Here is a 19,626-nt window from a genome sequence, read left to right as displayed (position 1 = left end):
CCATTGCAGCAAAGATGGCCCAGGCGCTGGGGATGGCTCCTTGGCCTCTGCCCCAGGCGCTGGAGTGGCTCTGGTTGCAACAGAGCAATGCCCCGGAGGGGCAGAGCATCACCCCCTGGTGGGCAGAGCATCGCCCCCTGGTGGGCATGCCGGGTGGATCCCAGTCGGGCGCATGCGGGAGTCTGTCTGACTGTCTCTCCCCGTTTCCAGCTTCAAAAAAATACAAAAATACAAAAAAAAAAAATTTACCCCTGTTTACTTCTAGGAGTTTTATAGTTTCAAGTGTTATGTTAGGTCTTTAATCCATTTTGAGTTCTTTTTTTTTTTTTTTTTTTTTTTTGTATTTTTCTGAAGCTGGAAATGGGGAGAGACAGTCAGACAGACTCCCGCATGCGCCCGACCGGGATCCACCCGGCACGCCCACCAGGGGTGAGGCTCTGCCCACCAGGGGGTGATGCTCTGCCCCTCCGGGGCCTCGCTCTGCCGTGACCAGAGCCACTCTAGCGCCTGGGGCAGAGGCCAAGGAGCCATCCCCAGCGCCCAGGCCATCTTTGCTCCAATGGAGCCTTGGCTGCGGGAGGGGAAGAGAGAGACAGAGAGGAAGGGGGGGGGGGGTGGAGAAGCAAATGGGCGCTTCTCCTATGTGCCCTGGCCGGGAATCAAACCCGGGTCCCCCGCTCGCCAGGCCGACACTCTACCGCTGAGCCAACCGGCCAGGGCCGTGTGTTCATTTTTGTATGTGGTGTAAGATAAGGATTTATCTTCACTCTTTTGCATATGGATATCTAGTTTCCCCATCATCATTTGTTGAAGAGACTATCTTATCTTTTCCACATTGTGCAGTCTTAGCACCCTTGTCAAAAGTCAGTCGACTATATATATGAGGGGTTTTTAATCTATATGTCTATATAGAAATTGATCTATGTGTCTGTCTTTATGCCAATAGCATACTGTTTTGATTTTTGTGCTTTGTAGTATGTTTTGAAATCAGGAAGTGTGGCCCTGGCCAGTTGGTTCAGCGGTAGAGCATTGGCCCGGTGTGTGGAAGTCCCGGGTTTGATTCCTGGTCAGGGCACACAGGAGAAGTGACCATCTGCTTCCCCCCTCCCTATCTCTCTCTTACTCTCTCTTTCTCTCCCACAGTCATGGCTTGATTGGTTCAAACAAAGTTGATTCCAGGCACTGAGAATGGCTCCATGGCCTCGGCCTCAGGCACTAAAATAGCTCAGTTGCCAAGCAACAGAGCTGTGGCCTAGCTGGGCAAAGCATCACCTGGTAGGGGCTTGCCGGATGGATCCCAGTTGAGATGCATGCGGGAGTCTATCTCTGCCTCCCTGCCTCTCACTTAATAAAAAATAAAAAGAAGAAGAAACCAGGAAGTGTGAGACCTCCAGCTTTTCTTTCTCAAGATTGTTTTGGCTATCCAATGTTTTCGAGATAACTTAAACATGAATTTTGGAATGTTTTTTTCTTTTTCTGCAATAAGTGCCATTGAGATTTTTATAGGGCATTGACTCTGTAGATCGCTTTAGATAGTATGGACATTTTAACAATATTAAGTCTTCCAATCCATGAACACGACAAGTCTTTCCATTTATTTATGACTTATTTAATTCCTTTCATTGATGTTTTGTTTTTGGTTTTTTTTGTATTTTTCTGAAGTTGGAAACGGAGAGGCAGTCAGACAGACTCCTGCTTGCGTCCGACCAGGATCCACCCAGCACACCTACCAGAGGTGATGCTCTGCCCATCTGGAGCATTGCTCTGTTGCAACCAGAGCCATTCTAGTGCCTGAGGCAGAGGCCACAGAGCCATCCTCAGTGCCCAGGCCAACTTTTTTTTTTTTTTTTTTTCATTTTTCTGAAGCTGGAAACAGGGAGAGACAGTCAGACAGACTCCCGCATGCGCCCGACCGGGATCCACCCGGCACGCCCACCATGGGCGACGCTCTGCCCACCAGGGGGCGATGCTATGCCCATCCTGGGCGTCGCCATGTTGCGACCAGAGCCACTCTAGCGCCTGAGGCAGAGGCCACAGAGCCATCCCCAGCGCCCGGGTCATCTTTGCTCCAATGGAGCCTTGGCTGCGAGAGGGGACGAGAGAGACAGAGAGGAAAGCGTGGCGGAGGGGTGGAGAAGCAAATGGGCGCTTCAGCTGTGTGCCCTGGCCGGGAATCGAACCCGGGTCCTCCGCACGCTAGGCCGACGCTCTACCGCTGAGAACTTTTTGCTCCAATGGAGCCTTGGCTGCAGGAGGGGAAGAGAGAGACAGAGAGGAAGGAGAGGGGGAGGGGTGGAGAAGCAGATGGGCGCTTCTCCTGTGTGCCCTGGCTGGGAATTGAACCCGGGACTCCCGCACGCCAGGCCGACTCTCTACCACTGAGCCAACAAGCCAGGGCTCATTGATGTTTTATAATTTCCAGTGTGCAAGTCTTTTGCTTCCTTGTTAAGTTTATTCCTGAGTACTTTATTCTTTTTGATGCTATTATAAATGGGATTGTTTTCATAATTTCCTCTTTTCTTAGGCCCATTTAAAAAAATCTTTATTTTTACCAATGACAAAACAGAGACTCGGAGTCATGGGCTAAGTTGTTTTTGAAGCAGGATTTGATTCCAGCTCCAGCTCTGCCTGGCTGAGTGAGGTGAATGCAGAGCAGACCTCTGCACCTTTCAATTCCTGGCTTTTCGTAGCAAAGGAAAAAAGCAAGGCTCCAGGATAAAGGCATCTCTTCCAGGGGCCTCTCAGCATCTGGACCTCCTAATGGCTGAATTGGCCAAAGATACGCTACAGCTCAGCCTAGCAGAGATAGGATGGGCCTTGGAGTTCAAAATCCTGTCTGCTGATGTTCACCTTTTTGACTATGGACAAGTTTGTTTCCCTTTCTGACTTCCCTTCCTTCCCTGGAAACATGGCCATTTATTTTGTAAAGCTTACCTCCCAAGGCTGATTTGAGGAGGAAATGTGATCATGGGTAAGAGTGTCTATACGTTTAGCTGGTAAAGCATGCCCGGTGCCCTGAGCTTAGGTGGTCTAGCTGTGGCTCCTAGAGAGCAAGAAGTCCTTGGATCCACATGGGACAGCTCACTTGGAGCCCATGTCCCTCCCACACCTTCCTTCTTGCCCACAGTCTGCTGGTGAATGCACCCCAGGCTTGCTGGGCTATGAGGAGCTGCTGGTACATGGGATGTACATGAAATTGGATGTGACTGATTTATAGCTTATATTTAGACATTTAGACTCTTGACCACATAGAGCCCCACAAATGTTAGGGGCCAGTCTGACTGGTAAACCCAATTTCCCAACCCGTGGTCTGCACTGGCAAAGTAATCAGGCCCTGGCCGGTTGGCTCAGTGGTAGAGCGTTGGCCTGGCATGCGGGAATCCTGGGTTCGATTCCTGGCCAGGGCACACAGGAGAGGCGCCCATCTGCTTCTCCACCCCTCCCCCTCTCCTTCCTCTCTGTCTCTCTCTTCCCCTCCTGCAGCCAGGGCTCCATTGGAGCAAGGTTTGCCTGGGCACTGAGGATGGCTCTGTGGCCTCTGCCTCAGGCGCTAGAATGGCTCTGATTGCGGCAGAGTGATGCCCCAGATGGGCAGAGCATCGCCTCCTGGTGGGCATGCCGGGTGGATCCCGGTTGGGCGCATGTGGGAGTCTGCCTGACTGTCTCCCCGTTTCCAACCTCAGAAAAAAAAAAGTAATCAGCACATACTACTTCCTTCTGCCCGGATCCTGGTAGTTCCTCCCCTCTGACTGTCCAGCTTTCTCAGGTTTCCCAGGGACTGGGAATATTAGACAGGGTAGGAATGGTAGGCAGTGTTGGGGCAAATGGTGGGAGATAAAGATGGCAGGATTTTTCTTGTCTCTATGAATTTTATGGCCCAGCGAGCCCACCCAGAGCTAAGTGCTGGACCTGGGAATGCTGCCTGCATTTTGAGTGGTTTGAGCTGCCTCTTCCTCCTTCCAAATGCTCATTCCTTTCCTAAGCTGTTGAAAGCTTTGTTGGCATTAGTCTAAAGCCCTGTCTGGTGTTGGCAGGAAATCCAGTGGTGGGTTACAGCCTCTGGGGTCGGTAGTGACCCATAGTCCCTGCCCCAGGCTCCAAGGGACTGGGCCACTGGGGAGAAGTTCGGTGTGGCTGGAGTACACTGGCTATTTGTAGTCATTTCGCACACTTATCTTTGGAACTATTGTCAAGATTGCAAGATTTTCAGACAAAGAAACTGAGGTTCAGAGAGGTAAAATCACTTGCCCACAGGCAAACAGCAAGTAGATGGCAGAGCTAGGTATACACTCAGGTCTTTCTGACTACAGAGGCCTGTTCTCTCCACCCCATGATTCCTCTCCCAGAGAGACTGGATACCTTTCCTTCATACCAGTTTCCTCTGAATAGTCATCTGGGACTTGGTCATTCCTTCATTCATTCAATCCCCAGACTAAGAGATGAAAAAGACCTAAACTCTGCCCTCAAGAAGCTCCCAGCCTGACCAGGCGGTGGCGCAGTGGATAGAGTGTTGGACTGGGATGCCGAGGACCCAGGTTCAAGACCCCAAGGTCGCCAGCTTGAGTGTGGGCTCATCTGGTTTGAGCAAAAGCTCACCAGCTTGGACCCAAGGTCGCTGGCTTGAGCAAGGGGTTACTCAGCGGCTGAAGACCCACAGTCAAGGCACATATGAGAAAGTAATCAATGAACAACTAAGGTGTCACAATGAAAAACTAATGATTGATGCTTCTCATCTCTCTCCGTTCCTGTCTATCTCTCTCTGACTCTCTATCTCTGTAAAAAAAAAAAAAATGGCGACAGAAAACAATATAACATATTGTGTCAGGTGCTACACTGAGGAATGTGCCCAGTGTCATAGTGACTCAGAGAGGAAGGCGACTCATTCTGCCTGGGGCTGCATGGGGCGGCTCAGAGAAAACACTCTTTAGATTAGGTCTTAAAGATTGACTAAGATTTTGCTAAGTAAAGCAATAAGCAAAAGACATGCTCCATAGGGGCCACAGAATGTGCCAAGGCACAGAGGTTTGAGAAGAAATGTAGTTTTTAAAGAAGCAGCAAGAAGTTTGGTGTGACTGGAGTGGAGGGTGAGTAGCTGTAGAGGTTGGTGGAAGGTGAGGAGGGAGAGGAGCTTGGACTGGATCCTGGGGCGCTGTTGGGCAGATAAAATGTATTATGCTCACTTTGTAAAAGATAACGTTGCCCACGTGGAGGCCGTTGCCCAGGTGATATTAATGTGTGTTGGGGGCAGGCAGGATCGTTGTAGCCTGGGGCTTGGTTTTGGGATTAAGCCTTTCCCACCCTTTTTGATGTGGGGCGGTACAATCCAATCATGCCTCAGAGAAGTGACTTTGTATTAGAGACTTCCCTATTTTGTATATTAGATTAAAGGTTTGGATTTCTACACTATAAAATAGGGGCAGAACGGGGGCTTGCCCTCTCTTGGTTCCTAAGATTATCAGAGGAGAGAACAGAGCAGAGAGCAGAAGGAGGCCACATGGAGTAAGCCAGGAGAAGCAGCTAAGATGGCGGAGTGCTGAGTGAGATGCCAGTTTGTGTAGAGTTTGTATCTGGGATAAGGAAGGAGATGGGGAACTGAGGAGAATAAGGCTGGTGAGCTAGAAACCTTTGATTCTAGGAAACTCAGATAAGTCAGTGGCTTTGTGAGCACTGAATGTGAGTGGGTTTTGGAGCCCAGTGTGTATTTTTACTTGCCCGCCGGGTGCAAGCTAGAATTAAAGAAAATGGCCTATCAATTTTTGGCTCCATTGTTTCTTTACCGACTGTCCGAATCCAATGCGAACCTGCGTGAGCCGGGCTGCTGTGATAGTGGCTCTGGCCCTGGCTGCTAGCTTTACAGGCGCCATGGAAGGTGTTGGATCGGGCTGGTATGTGGCTGACAGTGTGTTGAGGTACAGCACTTCTCAAATTTCAGTGTGCACGTGAACTGCCTGGGAATCTTATTAAAAGACAGATTGACCCTGGCAGGTTGGCTCAATGGTAGAGTGTCGGCCTGGCGTGCAGGGGTCCCGGGTTCGATTCCCGACCAGGGCACACAGGAGAGGCACCCATCTGCTTCTCCACCCCTCCCCCTCTCCTTCCTCTCTGTCTCTCTTCCCCTCCCGCAGCCGAGGCTCCATTGGAGCAGAGATGGCCCGAGCGCTGGGGATGGCTCCTTGGCCTCTGCCCCAGGCGCTAGAGTGGCTCAGGTCGCGACAGAGCAACGCCCCGGAGGGGCAGAGCATCGCCCCCTGGCGGGCAGAGCGTCGCCCCTGGTGGGCGTGCCGGGTGGATCCCGGTCGGGCGCATGCGGGAGTCTGTCTGACTGTCTCTCCCCATTTCCAGCTTCAGAAAAATACCAAAAAAAAAAAAAAAAAATTAAAAAAGACAGATTGATTGCATGGGTCTGGGGTGTAGTTGGAGATTCTATATATCTGACCAGCTCACAGGTGAGGCAGATGCTTCTGTCCAAGGCCCACAGTTTGAGTAGTGAGGCAGCAGAGGGCCCACTCTGCCTTGTGTGGCGGTTGCTGTGGGGAGCAGGCAATCATTGGTGCTCCTATGTCACTAGATAGGTCAGGCTTCGACCTCCTCCTTGGGTGAGCTCTCTCGTAGTCATCACAGAGGAGTTTGTCTTGTCAGTTGTTAGATGTTTGTTCACTCAACAGATATTTACCAAGCTCCTGCTCTGGCTAAGCTTGTGCCAGATGCTGGAGATAAAGAAAAGAATTGGAAATGCCATTTTTTTGTCCATGTTACCATCTCCTGTTGCCTCCAAAATGGTCTCTTTGCTTCCACTCTTGTCCCCTACTATCTGTTCTCAGCCCAGCATCCAGAGGAGCATCAGATCATGTTTCTCACCTACTTGACATACTCCAGTGGCTCTTTGATGCTCAGAGGATAAAACTTGAACTCTTTCTCATGGTGATTTAGGGCCTGTTGCTCTCTGATCTCATCCTACTCTTCCCATTTCTCACACCTCTAGGGCCATGCTGACCTTTCAGTTCCTTGAACATGACAAATTTATTCTTATCTCAGAATATGAAGGACTTTTTCCTACCGCAGGCCCTTGGCACGTGATACCTTTTACCTGGAATAATTCCAGATTTTTCTCTTGACTTCTTCCTTTTCTCTCTTTCTATTTCAGCCAGGGAAAGATAGAGGTTTTGCAGGACCCTAAAGCTTATGCAATTTTGGTGGCCCTCTTTGAGGAAAAGATACCAAATTACAAATACACAATTTTTTTTTTTATAGGGACAGAGAGTGAGTCAGAGAGAGGGATAGATAGGGACAGACAGACAGGAACGGAGAGAGATGCGAAGCATCAATCATCAGTTTTTCGTTGCGACACCTTAGTTGTTCATTGATTGCTTTCTCATATGTGCCATGACCGAAGGCCTTCAGCAGACTGAGTAACCCCTCGCTCGAGCCAGTGACCTTGGGTCCATGCTAGTGAGCTTTTTTGCTCAAACCAGATGAGCCCACGCTCAAGCTGGCTATCCTGGGGTCTCGAACCTGGGTCCTTCTGCATCCCAGTCTGACGCTCTATCCACTGCGCCACCGCCTGGTCAGGCCAAATACACAATTTGATACAAGGCCTAGAAGGGGGCCTTGCAGGTCCAGCTTCATTGACTTCATGGTAAATTGGCCTTCGGTTTTGTTTATATGTCACCTCCTCTGAGAAGCCTTTCCTGGTCAGTCTAAAGCCCCCCACCCAGTCTTCATCATGTCAATATGTCACTTTATTTTATTGAATTCATCACAATTTGAAATCGTGTTTATTTATCTCTCCGCTTATTTCAACTTACCAAGCTTCTTGAATGAGAATCTGACCTTCCACTTCCTTGCTTCTCATTCACTCCTCAACTCATCTTAGGAAGCTCTGCCTCTAAGCACATGAGGTAGATGTCCATGTTGCCATATTCAGTATTTTCTTTTCTGTCTGCATTGTACTTGATTCCCCTGTGCCTTTTCACACCACTGGCCACCTGCTCCCATGTCCTTGAAACTTTCTTCGTTAGCTCTCCAGCATGGCGCTCCCGTGGCTCTCTTCCTTCCTCTCTGACCGTCCTGTCTTTGCCTCCTTCAGAGGCTTCTCCTCCACTTCTGACTTATCTTTTAATGGTGGACTCCTCAGGGCTTAACCTTGGAATCTCCTGGATGTTTCACAGGTACTCTGTATACGAGATGTTCCCAACTGAATTCATCCTCCTTGTCCCCGGGCTCTTCCTCCTCAGTGTCATCTTCAGGAAGATAGGCAACACCCCAGCCCCAATCACCTGGGCCAGAAACCTGGCAGTCCTTCGCTCCTCCCTTTCTATCAACCGGTATCCCACCCATCATCAAGTCCTGTCCATTCGATCTCCCAAATAACTCTCACAACCATCAGTTTCCCTCCATCGGCTCTTCCATGGTCCAGGCCCCCTTTGGCCTTGCGGACAACTGTCATTATCTTTTTTCTGTCTCCTTCAATCAGGTCTGAAGCCCCTCCGGTTCATTCTGTACACAACAATCAAAGTCATCTTCCCTAAACCCAGATCTAGCCTTGTCCCCTCCATGCTCCATATCTTTCAGCGACTCCCCATTTCTACAAAATCAAGAACAAACCCCTTAGCCTAATATTCAAGATCCTTCTTAAGTTGACTGATGGTAACTTAGTAGGCCCTGTCTCTCCTCAGCGTCCCCTAACCCTACCCCCACATACCTTATTGTTGTAGCCAAACTGAATGTCTCCAGTTCCCCGAGAACCAGGTATATTCTCTCCTATTCTTCCATGCTGTCCCCCTGCCTGGCGTTCTCATCAGGCTAACTCCTTCTTTTCCTTCAGTATCAGCAGAAGGTCATTCCTGACCCTCAAGTCAGGGCTAGGAACACCATCTCAGAATTACCCTGATGTCTGGAACCTCTACCGTCCATTAACATTTATCACTTGTATCTGTCTGAATCTCTTTCTTGCAAACTGGTCTATGAGCCACTGAATGGCAGAAGCTGGGTCTATTTGCTGAGGACTTAGTGTTCTGCCAGGGCCTGAAGCAGTGAGTGCTTATCCAATGAATGAATGGTTGAATGGGTGAGTTGGGCTAACCTGTGTATGTGGTTGATAACCCCATTCAAGTTGGTGAAAAAAAATTTTTTTTAATTTTATTAATTTTTTTTTTTATTTTAGTGAGAGGAGGGGAGGCAGAGACAGACTCCCACATGCACCCCAACTAGGATCCATGCTGCAAGCCCACTAGGGGGCAATGCTCTGCCCATCTGGGGTCCTTGCTTTGTTGTACCAGAGCCATTTTTTTTTAAAATTTTATTTATTCATTTTTAGAGAGGAGAGAGACAGAGAGAGAGAAGGGGGGAGGAGCTGGAAGCATCAACTCCCATATGTGCCTTGACCAGGCAGGCCCAGGGTTTTGAACCGGCGACCTCAGCATTTCCAGGTCGACGCTTTATCCACTGCGCCACCACAGGTCAGGCCCAGAGCCATTTTTTAGCGCCTGAGGCAGAGGCCACGGAGCCATCCTCAGCGTCCCGGGCCAACTCACTCTAATTGAGCCTTGGCTGCAGGAGGGGAGAAGAAGTGGGGGGTGATGAAAGGGAGAACGGTGGATAAGCAGAGGGCACTTCTACTGGGTGCTCTGATCGGGAATCAAACCCAGGACATCCACATGCTGGGCCAATGCTCTACCACTGAGCCAACCAGCCAGGGCCAACATGGTGAAAATTTTTTTTTAAAAATCAGTTAATGCAGCCTGACCTAGTAGCTCAGTTAGTTAGAGCACCATCCTGATACACCAAGGTTGCAACCAATGAATGCATAAATGAGTGGAACAGTAAATCATGTTTCTCTCTCTCTCTCTCTTCCTCTCTCTCTAAAATCAATCAATAATTTATTTCCTTTTTTTTAGTGATAGAGAGAGACAGTTAGGAAGGGAGAGAGATGAGAAGCATCAACTCATAGTTGTGTCACTTTAGTTGTTCATTGATTGCTTTCTCATACATGCCTTGACCAGGGGTTCCAGCCAAGCCAGTGACCCCTTGCTCAAGCCAGCGACCATGGGGTCACATCTGATCCCACGCTCAAGCTGGCGACCCTGCGCTCAAGGCAGATGACCCTGCACTCAATCCAGTGACTTCAGGGTTTCAAACCTGGGTCCTCAGTGTTCCAGGTCAATGTGCCACCACTAGTCAGGCAATAAAAAAAAAAAATTAAAAATCAATTAACACACAAAAAAATCCATTAAAAAAATGACATTTTAAAAATTGAGGTAACTATGGTTTAATAACATTATGTAGGTTTCAGGTATACAACATTATAATTTGATAGTTATATCCACTATAGCACGCACACACCAAAAGTATAGTTTCCATCTGTCACCATACATTTGACCCCCTTTACCCATTTTGCCCTCCCCCATTCCCTTTCCCTTCTGGTAACTATCTGTTGTTTGTGAGTCTGTCAAATACCAAAATTTTAAATGAAGACAGGATCATAATAGTGTCTGGCAGAGCCAGATTAGAGCCTGAGGCAAAAGGAAGCATCCGTAATTCTGACTTTGATTTTTTTAAATATTGCATTATATTTCTCAACAGGCCTGGGCAGGCCTGACACAGGGGGCAGAGCCCAGGAGGGTGTCTTGGGTTGAATCCTCTCTCTGGCTGGAGAGGGACAGTTTCTGGAGGGGAATCACCCGCACCCTATTGAGCTGGAGGCTAAAGCCAAGGAGAGGATGGGACTGACTCAGGGGTGGAGGTGGGTGTGGGGGATGGGTCGGGATGTGACTTTCTCAAAGGCCCTGAGTGAGGAGCACCATGCTGTCTCAGCTATGGGCTGCCTCCTCACCTCTTTCAGACTCCTGAAACAGGGTTTCCAAGGCACGGGGGTCTTAGGCTCAAGGGAGAGGAGGAGGACTTGAGGTTATGGAGCAGCAACTTACAAATCTTCTGGTCCCATGATCTTTTTTTTTTTTTTTTTTTTTTTTAAAGATTTTATTATTGATTTTACAAATGTGGGGTGGGGGGAGCAAGAAGTGTCAACTCACAGTTGCTTCACTTTAGTTGTTCATTGCTTGCTTGTTGCTTGTCGTATGTAACTTGACTGGGTAAGCCAAGGGTTTCAAACTGGCGGCCTCAGCATTCCAGGTCTATGCTATATCCACTGAGTTACCACAGACCAAGCTTTCAGGATATTTTTATGTCTTAAAAATGTTTGAGAGCCTGACCAGGTGGTGGCGCAGTGGATAGAGTGTTGGACTGGGATGTGGAAGGACCCAGGTTTGAGACCCCGAGGTCGCCAGCTTGAGCGCGGGCTCATCTGGCTTGAGCAAAAAAGCTCACCAGCTTGGACCCAGTGTCGCTGGCTCCAGCAAGGGATTACTCAGTCTGCTGAAGGCCCGCAGTCAAGGCACATATGAGAAAGCAATCAATGAACAACTAAGAAGTCGCAACGCGCAACGAAAAACTAATGATTGATGCTTCTCATCTGTCTCCATTCCTGTCTGTCTGTCCCTGTCTATCCCTCTGACTCTCTCTCTGTCTCTGTAAAAAAAAAAATGTTTGAGGCCAGACCTGTGGTGCGCAGTGGATAAAGCGTCAACCTGGAAACTGAGGTTGCCAGTTCAAAACCCTGGCTTGCCTGGTCAAGGCACATATGGGAGTTGATGCTTCCTGCTCCTCCCCCTTTTCTCTCTCTTTCTCCCCCCTCTCTCTAAAATGAATAAATGAATAAATAAAAATTAAAATTAACTTTCCTTTAAAAAAAATGTTTGAGGAGCCCCAAGAGCTTTTGTTTACATGGGTGATATCTATTAATGTTTACCATATTCAAAATTAAAACTAAGACATTCTAAAATTTTTTGTTTTTAAAAATAAAAACCAGTAACACTCATTTCATAACATAAATAATGTTTTTAGTAAAAAATAACAAAAATTTTTTAAATAAACATTTTAGTGAAAAGAGTAGGATTTATTTACATTTTTTGCAAATCACTTTAATGTTGGATTTGATAGAAGACAGCTGGAGTCTCGTATCTGCTTCTGCATTCAGTCTGTGGTGATATGTCATTTTGGCTGGAATATATGAAGAAAATCTAGCCTCACACAGATAGGTATTTGTAAAAGGAGGACTATTTTAATGTCTTTTTTCAGATAATTGGTGAGACTCTTCTTTGATAGAGTCTCAAAGCTTCACAAATGGTAGTTTCTTTTCTTTCTTTTTTTTAAGAGATAGAGAGACAGGAAGACAGGGACAGACAGAAAGGGAGAGATGAGAAGCATCAATTTTTCGTTGTGGCACCTTAGTTGTTCATTGATTGCTTTCTCATATGTGCCTTGACTGGGGAGGGAGGCTACAGCAGAGTGCGTGACCCCTTGCTCAAGCCTGAGACGTTGGGCTTTAAGCCAGCCACCTTTGGGCTCAAGCCAGTGACCATGGGGTCATGTCTATGATCCCACGCTCAAGCTGGATGAGCCCACATTCAAGCCAGCAACCTTAGGGTTTTGAACCTGGGTCCTCTTGCATCCCAGGCCAACACTCTATCCACTGTGCTACCACCTGGTCAGGCGGAACCTGTACTTTTTAAATGAACTTTTTGTAATTTGTTACTGTGATGTGTTAGTCTATCTTATATCTTACACTTTGAATCTTTTACCTATGCATAATTTTGAAATATCATGTCTTCCTCCTTTGGAAAATGCCGGTTCACTGAATTATGTAGGTCTTCCAAATGTCAACCTTTCATTTTAAGATATCAAAAAATTGCATTCATCAATATCACCACCAATCCCATCAGAAAATTCTTTAAGAATTGGAAAGCTGTCAAGCTTCTGCTGGAAGATACAATTTTTCCAAAAATTCTAATTTTCCTTGAAAGTGTGAGTTTTGTCATTGGCAATAAATACTGTTTGTTTGTTTCCCTTGAAGTGACAGGTTCACTCGTTTATATCTGAGAAAATATCTGCCAGATACTCAGGTCTGAGAAACCATAGTTTGTAATTTTTTCAAGTGATAATGGTGATCCTCCAAAAAGTTCAGCTCACAGCTCAATCACATAAATGCTTTCTTTGAAGACAACTAGTTTGCTTCCGGTTGCAACAGAAGTGTTTCATGTAGATTTCCCATTTTGAACCAGAATCTTAAAAAACATGTAATAAAATTAATTAATAATTTAATTAATTATTCAATTAATAATTTATTCAAGATGTAATAAAATTAATGATTTATTTGCTTTATCAAGGACGTTTTAAAGCGGTTTAAAGTGAAATTGGCATATATTTTCTTAACACTGAGTGAGTGCATGGCTGTAAGAATCTGACTGCTACTGAAGTTCGGTGCTGCCGCCATGGTTTATGCTAAGGCGCCAGCAGTTTTGCAGTATCAGCGCAAATGTCAACACAGTGAAAAAGGAAACCAATGTCTTGGTATTTTTTGTGTGTGTGTGACTGAGACAGAAAGAGAGATAGAGAGAGGGACAGATAGGGACAGTCAGGAGAGGGAGAGAGATGAGAAACATCAATTCTTCGTTGTGGCTCCTTAGTCTCCTTAGTTGTTCACTGATTGCTTTCTCATTTGTGCCTTGGCTGGGAGGCTGCAGCAGAGTGAGTGACTTCCTTGCTCAAGCCAACAACCTTGGGCTCAAGCCAGCAACCATGGGGTCATATCTATGATCCCATGCTCAAGCCAGCGACTTGAGCTTAATTAATATCAATGTCTTGATATTATTATGACAATAGTTTTCAACTCATGAATCCCCTGCAACATCTCAGAGATATTCCTCTCCCCTCCTCATCTCTGTGGACTCCCATTGAGAACAATTATCCTAGAGCTTTGGGTTCAGATGGTAGACCTCCCTTTAGCAGTGGAAAAGGTCCCATAGCATAAAACTATGTAATTCAACTCAACTATGTAATTCACAGTGTGACTCAAGGGTGAGTTTTGGTTTTAAAGGAATCTCAATGATTTATTGGAATAGTGAAAGCTATAGTTAATTGAACGTAGACCAACCACCACCACAGTAAATGGAGCAAAGCCCAAAAATTGTCTCAATCAACAAAATTCTGGCCCTGGTCAGTTGGCTCAGTGGTAGAGTGTCAACCTGGCATGTGGATGTCCTGAGTTTGATTTCTGGCCAGGGCACACAGGAGAGGTGACTGTTTGCTTCTCTACCCCTCCCCCTCCCCCTCCCCCTTCTCTCTTGTTCTCTCTCATCCCCTCCTGCAGCATCAGGCTTGATTGGTTCCAGTGCATTAGCCCCAGGCACTGAGGATGGCTCTTTGGAGCCTCTGCCTCAGGCACTAAAAATAGCTCCATTACTAGCATGGCCCAGATGGGCAGAGCATCAGCCCCAGATGGGAGTTGCCAGTGGATTCGAGTTGGGGTAGATGTGGAAGTCTGTCTCTCTATCTCCCCTACTTTCACTTGGAAAAGGAAGAAAAAAAATTCAGTTAGAACTAGTTGTTTCTTTAAACTTACCTGTTTAAGGATATATAAGTTTCTTCAAGTGTTTCCACTGCCATTGATTTCATTAAACCTCACATAATTTAATAATTCATTAAAAATTATTTTATATAGGAAGAAAATAGATGCTGTTAATTAATTGATTTTACCATTGACTTTAGAGTTTTAAAAATGTGCAACATGGGAGTCTTGGAATTGATGAAGTAAGATAGTCCCTCATTGGCCCTTCACTAACTAGAATTCCTGTGTGATCTTCCAGGCACAGGCAGCACACTGTGACCAGCTTACCTCTTCAGTCCAGAGCGATGGGGACAAATGATTCCTCTCGTATAGACTCTGAGTTCCGATACACCCTCTTCCCGATTGCTTACAGCATCATCTTTGTGCTGGGGGTCATCGCCAATAGCTACGTGCTGTGGGTCTTTGTCTACCTGTACCCCTCCAAGAAACTTAATGAGATCAAGATCTTCATGGTGAACCTCACCATGGCCGACCTGCTCTTCTTGGTCACCCTGCCCCTGTGGATCTTCTACTACTACCACCAGGGGAACTGGATCCTTCCTGCATTCTTGTGCAATCTGGCTGGCTGCTTCTTCTTCATCAACACCTACTGCTCAGTGGCTTTCCTGGCTGTCATCACTTACAACCGCTTCCAGGCAGTGACACGGCCCATCAAGACCGCTCAGGCTACCACCCGCAAGCGTGGCATCTCTTTGTCCCTGGTCATCTGGGTGTCCATTGTGGCCGCTGCATCCTACTTCTTTGTCCTGGACTCCACCAACATAGTACCCAATAAGACCGGCTCAGGCAACATCACCCGCTGCTTTGAACATTATGACAAGGGCAGCATGCCGGTCCTCATCATTCACATCTTCCTCGTGGTTGGCTTCTTCCTTGTCTTTCTCATCATCTTCTTCTGCAACCTGGTCATCATCCGCACACTGCTCATGCAACCCGCGCAGCTGCAGCGCAATGCGGAAGTCAAGCGCCGGGCTCTCTGGATGGTCTGCACGGTCCTGGCTGTGTTCATCATATGCTTTGTGCCTCACCACATTGTGCAGCTGCCCTGGACCCTCGCTGAGCTGGGCTTTCGGGACGACTTCCACCAGGCTATTAACGATGCACATCAGGTCACCCTCTGCCTCCTCAGCACAAACTGTGTCTTAGACCCCATCATCTACTGTTTCCTCACCAAGAAGTTCCGCAAGCACCTAACCGAGAAGTTACACAGCATGCGCAGCAGCCGGAAGTGCCCCCTGGCCACCACGGAGACGGGCACAGAAGTGGTCTTGCCGCTCAACCATGTCCCTGCCAATTCCCTCAAAAATTAGTCTTTGATTGATGGGGCCAGGCCCAGAGGCTTCTCTTTCATGGACATCATGACTGACTTGGGGGAAGAAGCCTCCTCCCTGCCTTGCTTTCTAGGGGACCCTTCCACAGTATTTACCGTGGCCTGGGCACCATCTCGCTGGGCACTGGGGGCCCATTAGATATGGAAGCTACCTCCTCAAGGTGAAGATGAAAGAACCAGACTGCTGGAAATCCCGAACTTGAATGAACCCCTTGAATGAGCACCTCTGGGCACCTGCTGTAGTAACCTTGGCTGATGACCTCATCCCGAGTGCCTGAATCTGATAGCTCTGCGAGGAAAGTCAGAGCCAGGGGCTGACCTTGGCTGCAGACTCTGAGCTACTCACTTCTCCCGACCAGGGCAGCATCCCAAGAAAATATGATGTAACCTTTTGGAAACCACCCCCTTTATCACTGTAAAGGCAGAGAAGGGAGTTTGAGGAAAGGGACACTCCCTTAGCAATGTGGCAGTATCTTTGGGGCAGACTTTTGGGCAAGGATGGTGCCACTCTGTCTCTACCCACTGGCACAAGGTCTCTGTGACACTTCTTAGGGAATTGTCTCAGTAGAAACTTCTCCTCACTCATCCAACCACTTATCCTGAATGGTGAGCAGAGAAGATAAAATGTGCATTGACCCAACGGTGGATGGGAAGTTTGTTTCTTGAGGCAGATGTGCCTGCTTCTCTGCATGGGCCTCGTGTCCGGCCTGTCACCTCTGGGGGAGTAGGAGAGACACAATCACCACATCCATCTGTCTGTCTCAATAATGGACTGATGAAGTACTTCCTGTCGGGCAGCCCCCCACTGTTGGTGGGCAAAGACCCCTCAAGGCTGAACTCTGGCCATGCAGGGCATCGCAATGCCCAGAGGCTTCCATGGGGGTGGAAGCAGAGGCTGGGAAGTGTCTGTGTGTAGGGGGAGGCCCCTGGTGTGGAAGGAGCCTGTCAGGCTTCCTCCCTGCCTTGCTTTCTAGGGGACCCTTCTTAATTTAGCTTCTAGGAGGTGGGAGGAGCAGTTTTAGTCCTAAGGGCCAGCAGGCATTTTGAATTCTGGGTGAAGAAGTGTAAACTTCTTGAGTATCTCTAGATGCCTGCTAGTGATTTTCAGCAAATATTTTCAAATGAGCCTCCTCTTGCACCCTGAGCTGAATGCCCACAGTATGAATCTGGCAGCCCCAGACCCAGGAATTGGAGAAGCCTTCTCTGGTTTCCAGAGCCTTGTGGGCCCTCTAAGAAATCATCTTTCCTTTCAGATAGTGTCCTCTTAAAGTTGGGGTTCTTGTTGTCCGTCTACTAGGCAAGCACTGGATTGATGATTTTAATAACTGCCTCCCAATGGGCCAGTTATCTGTTTGGGTCTACAGTGGTAGCTGTGTGACTGGGTAGATAGTGCAGCTTACTAGAGCTTTGGAGTCACACAGACCCAGGTTCAAGTCTCGGCATTGTCACTTCCTGCTGAGGGGCTGCAAGCTGAATTTCCTACCTCATAGGGCGTGTATGAGCAGTGATTTAAGTTACCGAGGTGGATGTCTCTTGGTCAAGGTGCTTATTAATCCCAGATTCTCCCTTTTTCTGAGGGTTGTTCCCCTCAGTCATGTAGGAGTTGAATGATGAGAGGTGAGCACCGGGCTCCAGTTGAGCCAGCCAGGTTCACTTTCTCAGGTATAAGGAGCAAGATTCAGGGGTGCTCTTTCAGGCTCTGCAGGTCACTCACCTGACGATGTAAAAACTCTGGAGCTGTGAGTGTGTGTGTGTCTGTCTATGTATATATTCTGGGTTGGGAGGGTGGTGGAGGGCGGCCACCTACATGAAGGTACCAGAGAAAATGGCTCTGCTCAGAGAGAAGCTGGAGATGTGCAGAGCAAGGCAGAGAGCAGAGGGAGACCCCAGGAGCCTGGAGAGGGGAGGGCGGTGCTTCAGGGGCCTGCTGCCCTCCTCCTCCTGGCCACGCCCCTCTTGAGGCACAACTGCACTTTTCCTTTGGGGCCCTGAGAGTTCCTTGTCAAATACTTTCTCATATTTTGCTTAAGCTTACTTATCTGTTACTTGCAACCAAAGAACTAGGAATGAGATGCTTACATGCTAAAGCACAGTGTTTCTCAAATTTCAGTGGATTTGTGTAACCTTCTTGCAAATTTGTAATATCTATGTACCAGCTGGATGTTTACTTAATAAATATTTTTCTTTAAGTCGGGTCACTTTTTAAAACTTAAAGTTTCAAAAGGATGCTTTATAACTAAATTATAAACAAAAACTAATGCCGCTTGCCACACCTAGAGGGTAAACTTATACAGAAAGCATAACTATTAAAATATAAATGTTCCTGGTGTCCTTTCTAAAATCACTTCATATGCCCCAGGGTCTTGCGTAGTATGTCAGGAAACACTGCTGTGATGTACATAAAGTGCACAGGGACCGTATTCAGTAAGTGCTCAATAAAGACTAAGTCTGAGAGTTCTGAGATGGTAACTTCAAATCACCCCCTTGCTTCTTCCACCATGTTGCCTCAGCACACAGAACAGGGTCTCACCTATTTCCAGGGCCCATGCTACAACCCTGCTGACTTCCTCACCACTCTGAATATAGCCATGTTTATGCCTCCCGAGACTTCTTCTTGGTTGTGACCTTCTCAGATGCTCTCTCTGCTTTTTTACCTAGCCCAGAATACTTCTATGGGCAACCTTCCCAAAGGCCTCCACCAGGGTCATTTTCTTATAGCAACATTTTAGGGCTGGTAGGGTCTAACTTTTTTATACCTTAATTACTATTGTTTTTTGTTTTCTTTCTTTCTTTCTTTTTTTTTTTTTTTTGTATTTTTCTGAAGCTGGAAATGGGGAGGCAGTCAGACAGACTCCCGCATGCGCCTGACTGGGATCCACCCGGCACGCCCACCAGGGGGCGATGCTCTGCCCATCCGGGGCGTCCAGAGCCATTCTAGGGCTTGGGGCAGAGGCCAAGGAGCCATCCCCAGCGCCCGGGCCATCTTTTGCTCCAATGGAGCCTAGCTGCGGGAGGGGAAGAGAGAGACAGAGAGGAAGGAGAGGGGGAGGGGTGGAGAAGCAGATGGGTGCCTCTCCTGTGTGCCCTGGCCGGGAATCGAACCTGGGACTTCCGCATGCCAGGCCGACGCTCTACCACTGAGCCAACCGGCCAGGGCTTAATTACTATTGTTATTGAAGCTTATTCATTTCAATATTTGTCTTCCCTTTCCTGGGGCAGGAACTGAATCTTAATCACCAGTGTAGCTATGGTTTCTCACAGATGGCCTGGAATTGAGATGGGTCTTTCTCTAAAGAAAGCTTAGTACTTTTCCAGGGTATAGCATAAATACACATATTGACATTGACATGCCCTTATTTTGAAGGGGTTTAAGAGACTCTTCGGGGACAGCTAGAAGAGAAATTTAATAATACAGATCCTTCCAAAATCTATGTCCATATTTTAAGGGAAGATGTCAGGGATTTTCAGAGGATCAGAACATTTTGGAGGTGGGAGGGTTCAGCCCTTTATACATGGGACTCAGAGGGGCCAAGTGATTGCAGAAATTACACAGCATGAAACTGCAGCAAATACAAGATTGGCTGCTAACCTATGTCTCTGACTTCTTGCAATGATTACAGGTGATAGAAAAAGCTGAATTGTAATTATTTCATAGAAACATCACCAGTCAGGATCTCCAAGCCATCTTGTATGGCCAGAAGGCTTTACCCTGTCTGTATTTTCCACCGATCCCAGCCTTCACCCCAGGGAACTACCAGTGATTTCAGGTGGAGAATGTTGGCGCAGGCAATACCTGGCCCCTGGAGGTGAATCAAAGACACTGGAATGTTAA

The 19,626-nt window shown here is 47.5% G+C and overlaps 1 protein-coding gene across 5 annotated transcripts in view; it reads left to right on the top strand.

Moving 5' to 3' along the window:
• The window catches only part of PTAFR (platelet activating factor receptor), a 36,971-nt gene extending 18,481 nt beyond the window's left edge, over positions 1–18,490 (top strand). For all 5 annotated transcript variants that reach the window (XM_066375598.1, XM_066375600.1, XM_066375597.1 and 2 more), the window contains one exon: positions 14,703–18,490. In XM_066375598.1, the coding sequence (XP_066231695.1) occupies positions 14,749–15,774 (1,026 nt within the window). In that variant the 5' untranslated portion in view covers positions 14,703–14,748 and the 3' untranslated portion in view covers positions 15,775–18,490. The remainder of the gene's footprint in view (positions 1–14,702) is intronic.
• The last annotated feature ends 1,136 nt before the right edge of the window (positions 18,491–19,626 follow it).

This window comes from Saccopteryx leptura, chromosome 3 (assembly GCF_036850995.1).
Source record: "Saccopteryx leptura isolate mSacLep1 chromosome 3, mSacLep1_pri_phased_curated, whole genome shotgun sequence".
Taxonomy (NCBI): domain Eukaryota; kingdom Metazoa; phylum Chordata; class Mammalia; order Chiroptera; family Emballonuridae; genus Saccopteryx; species Saccopteryx leptura.
The sequence above is the reverse complement of the archived record's forward strand: the minus strand, read 5'-3'. Positions and strand labels throughout refer to the sequence as shown.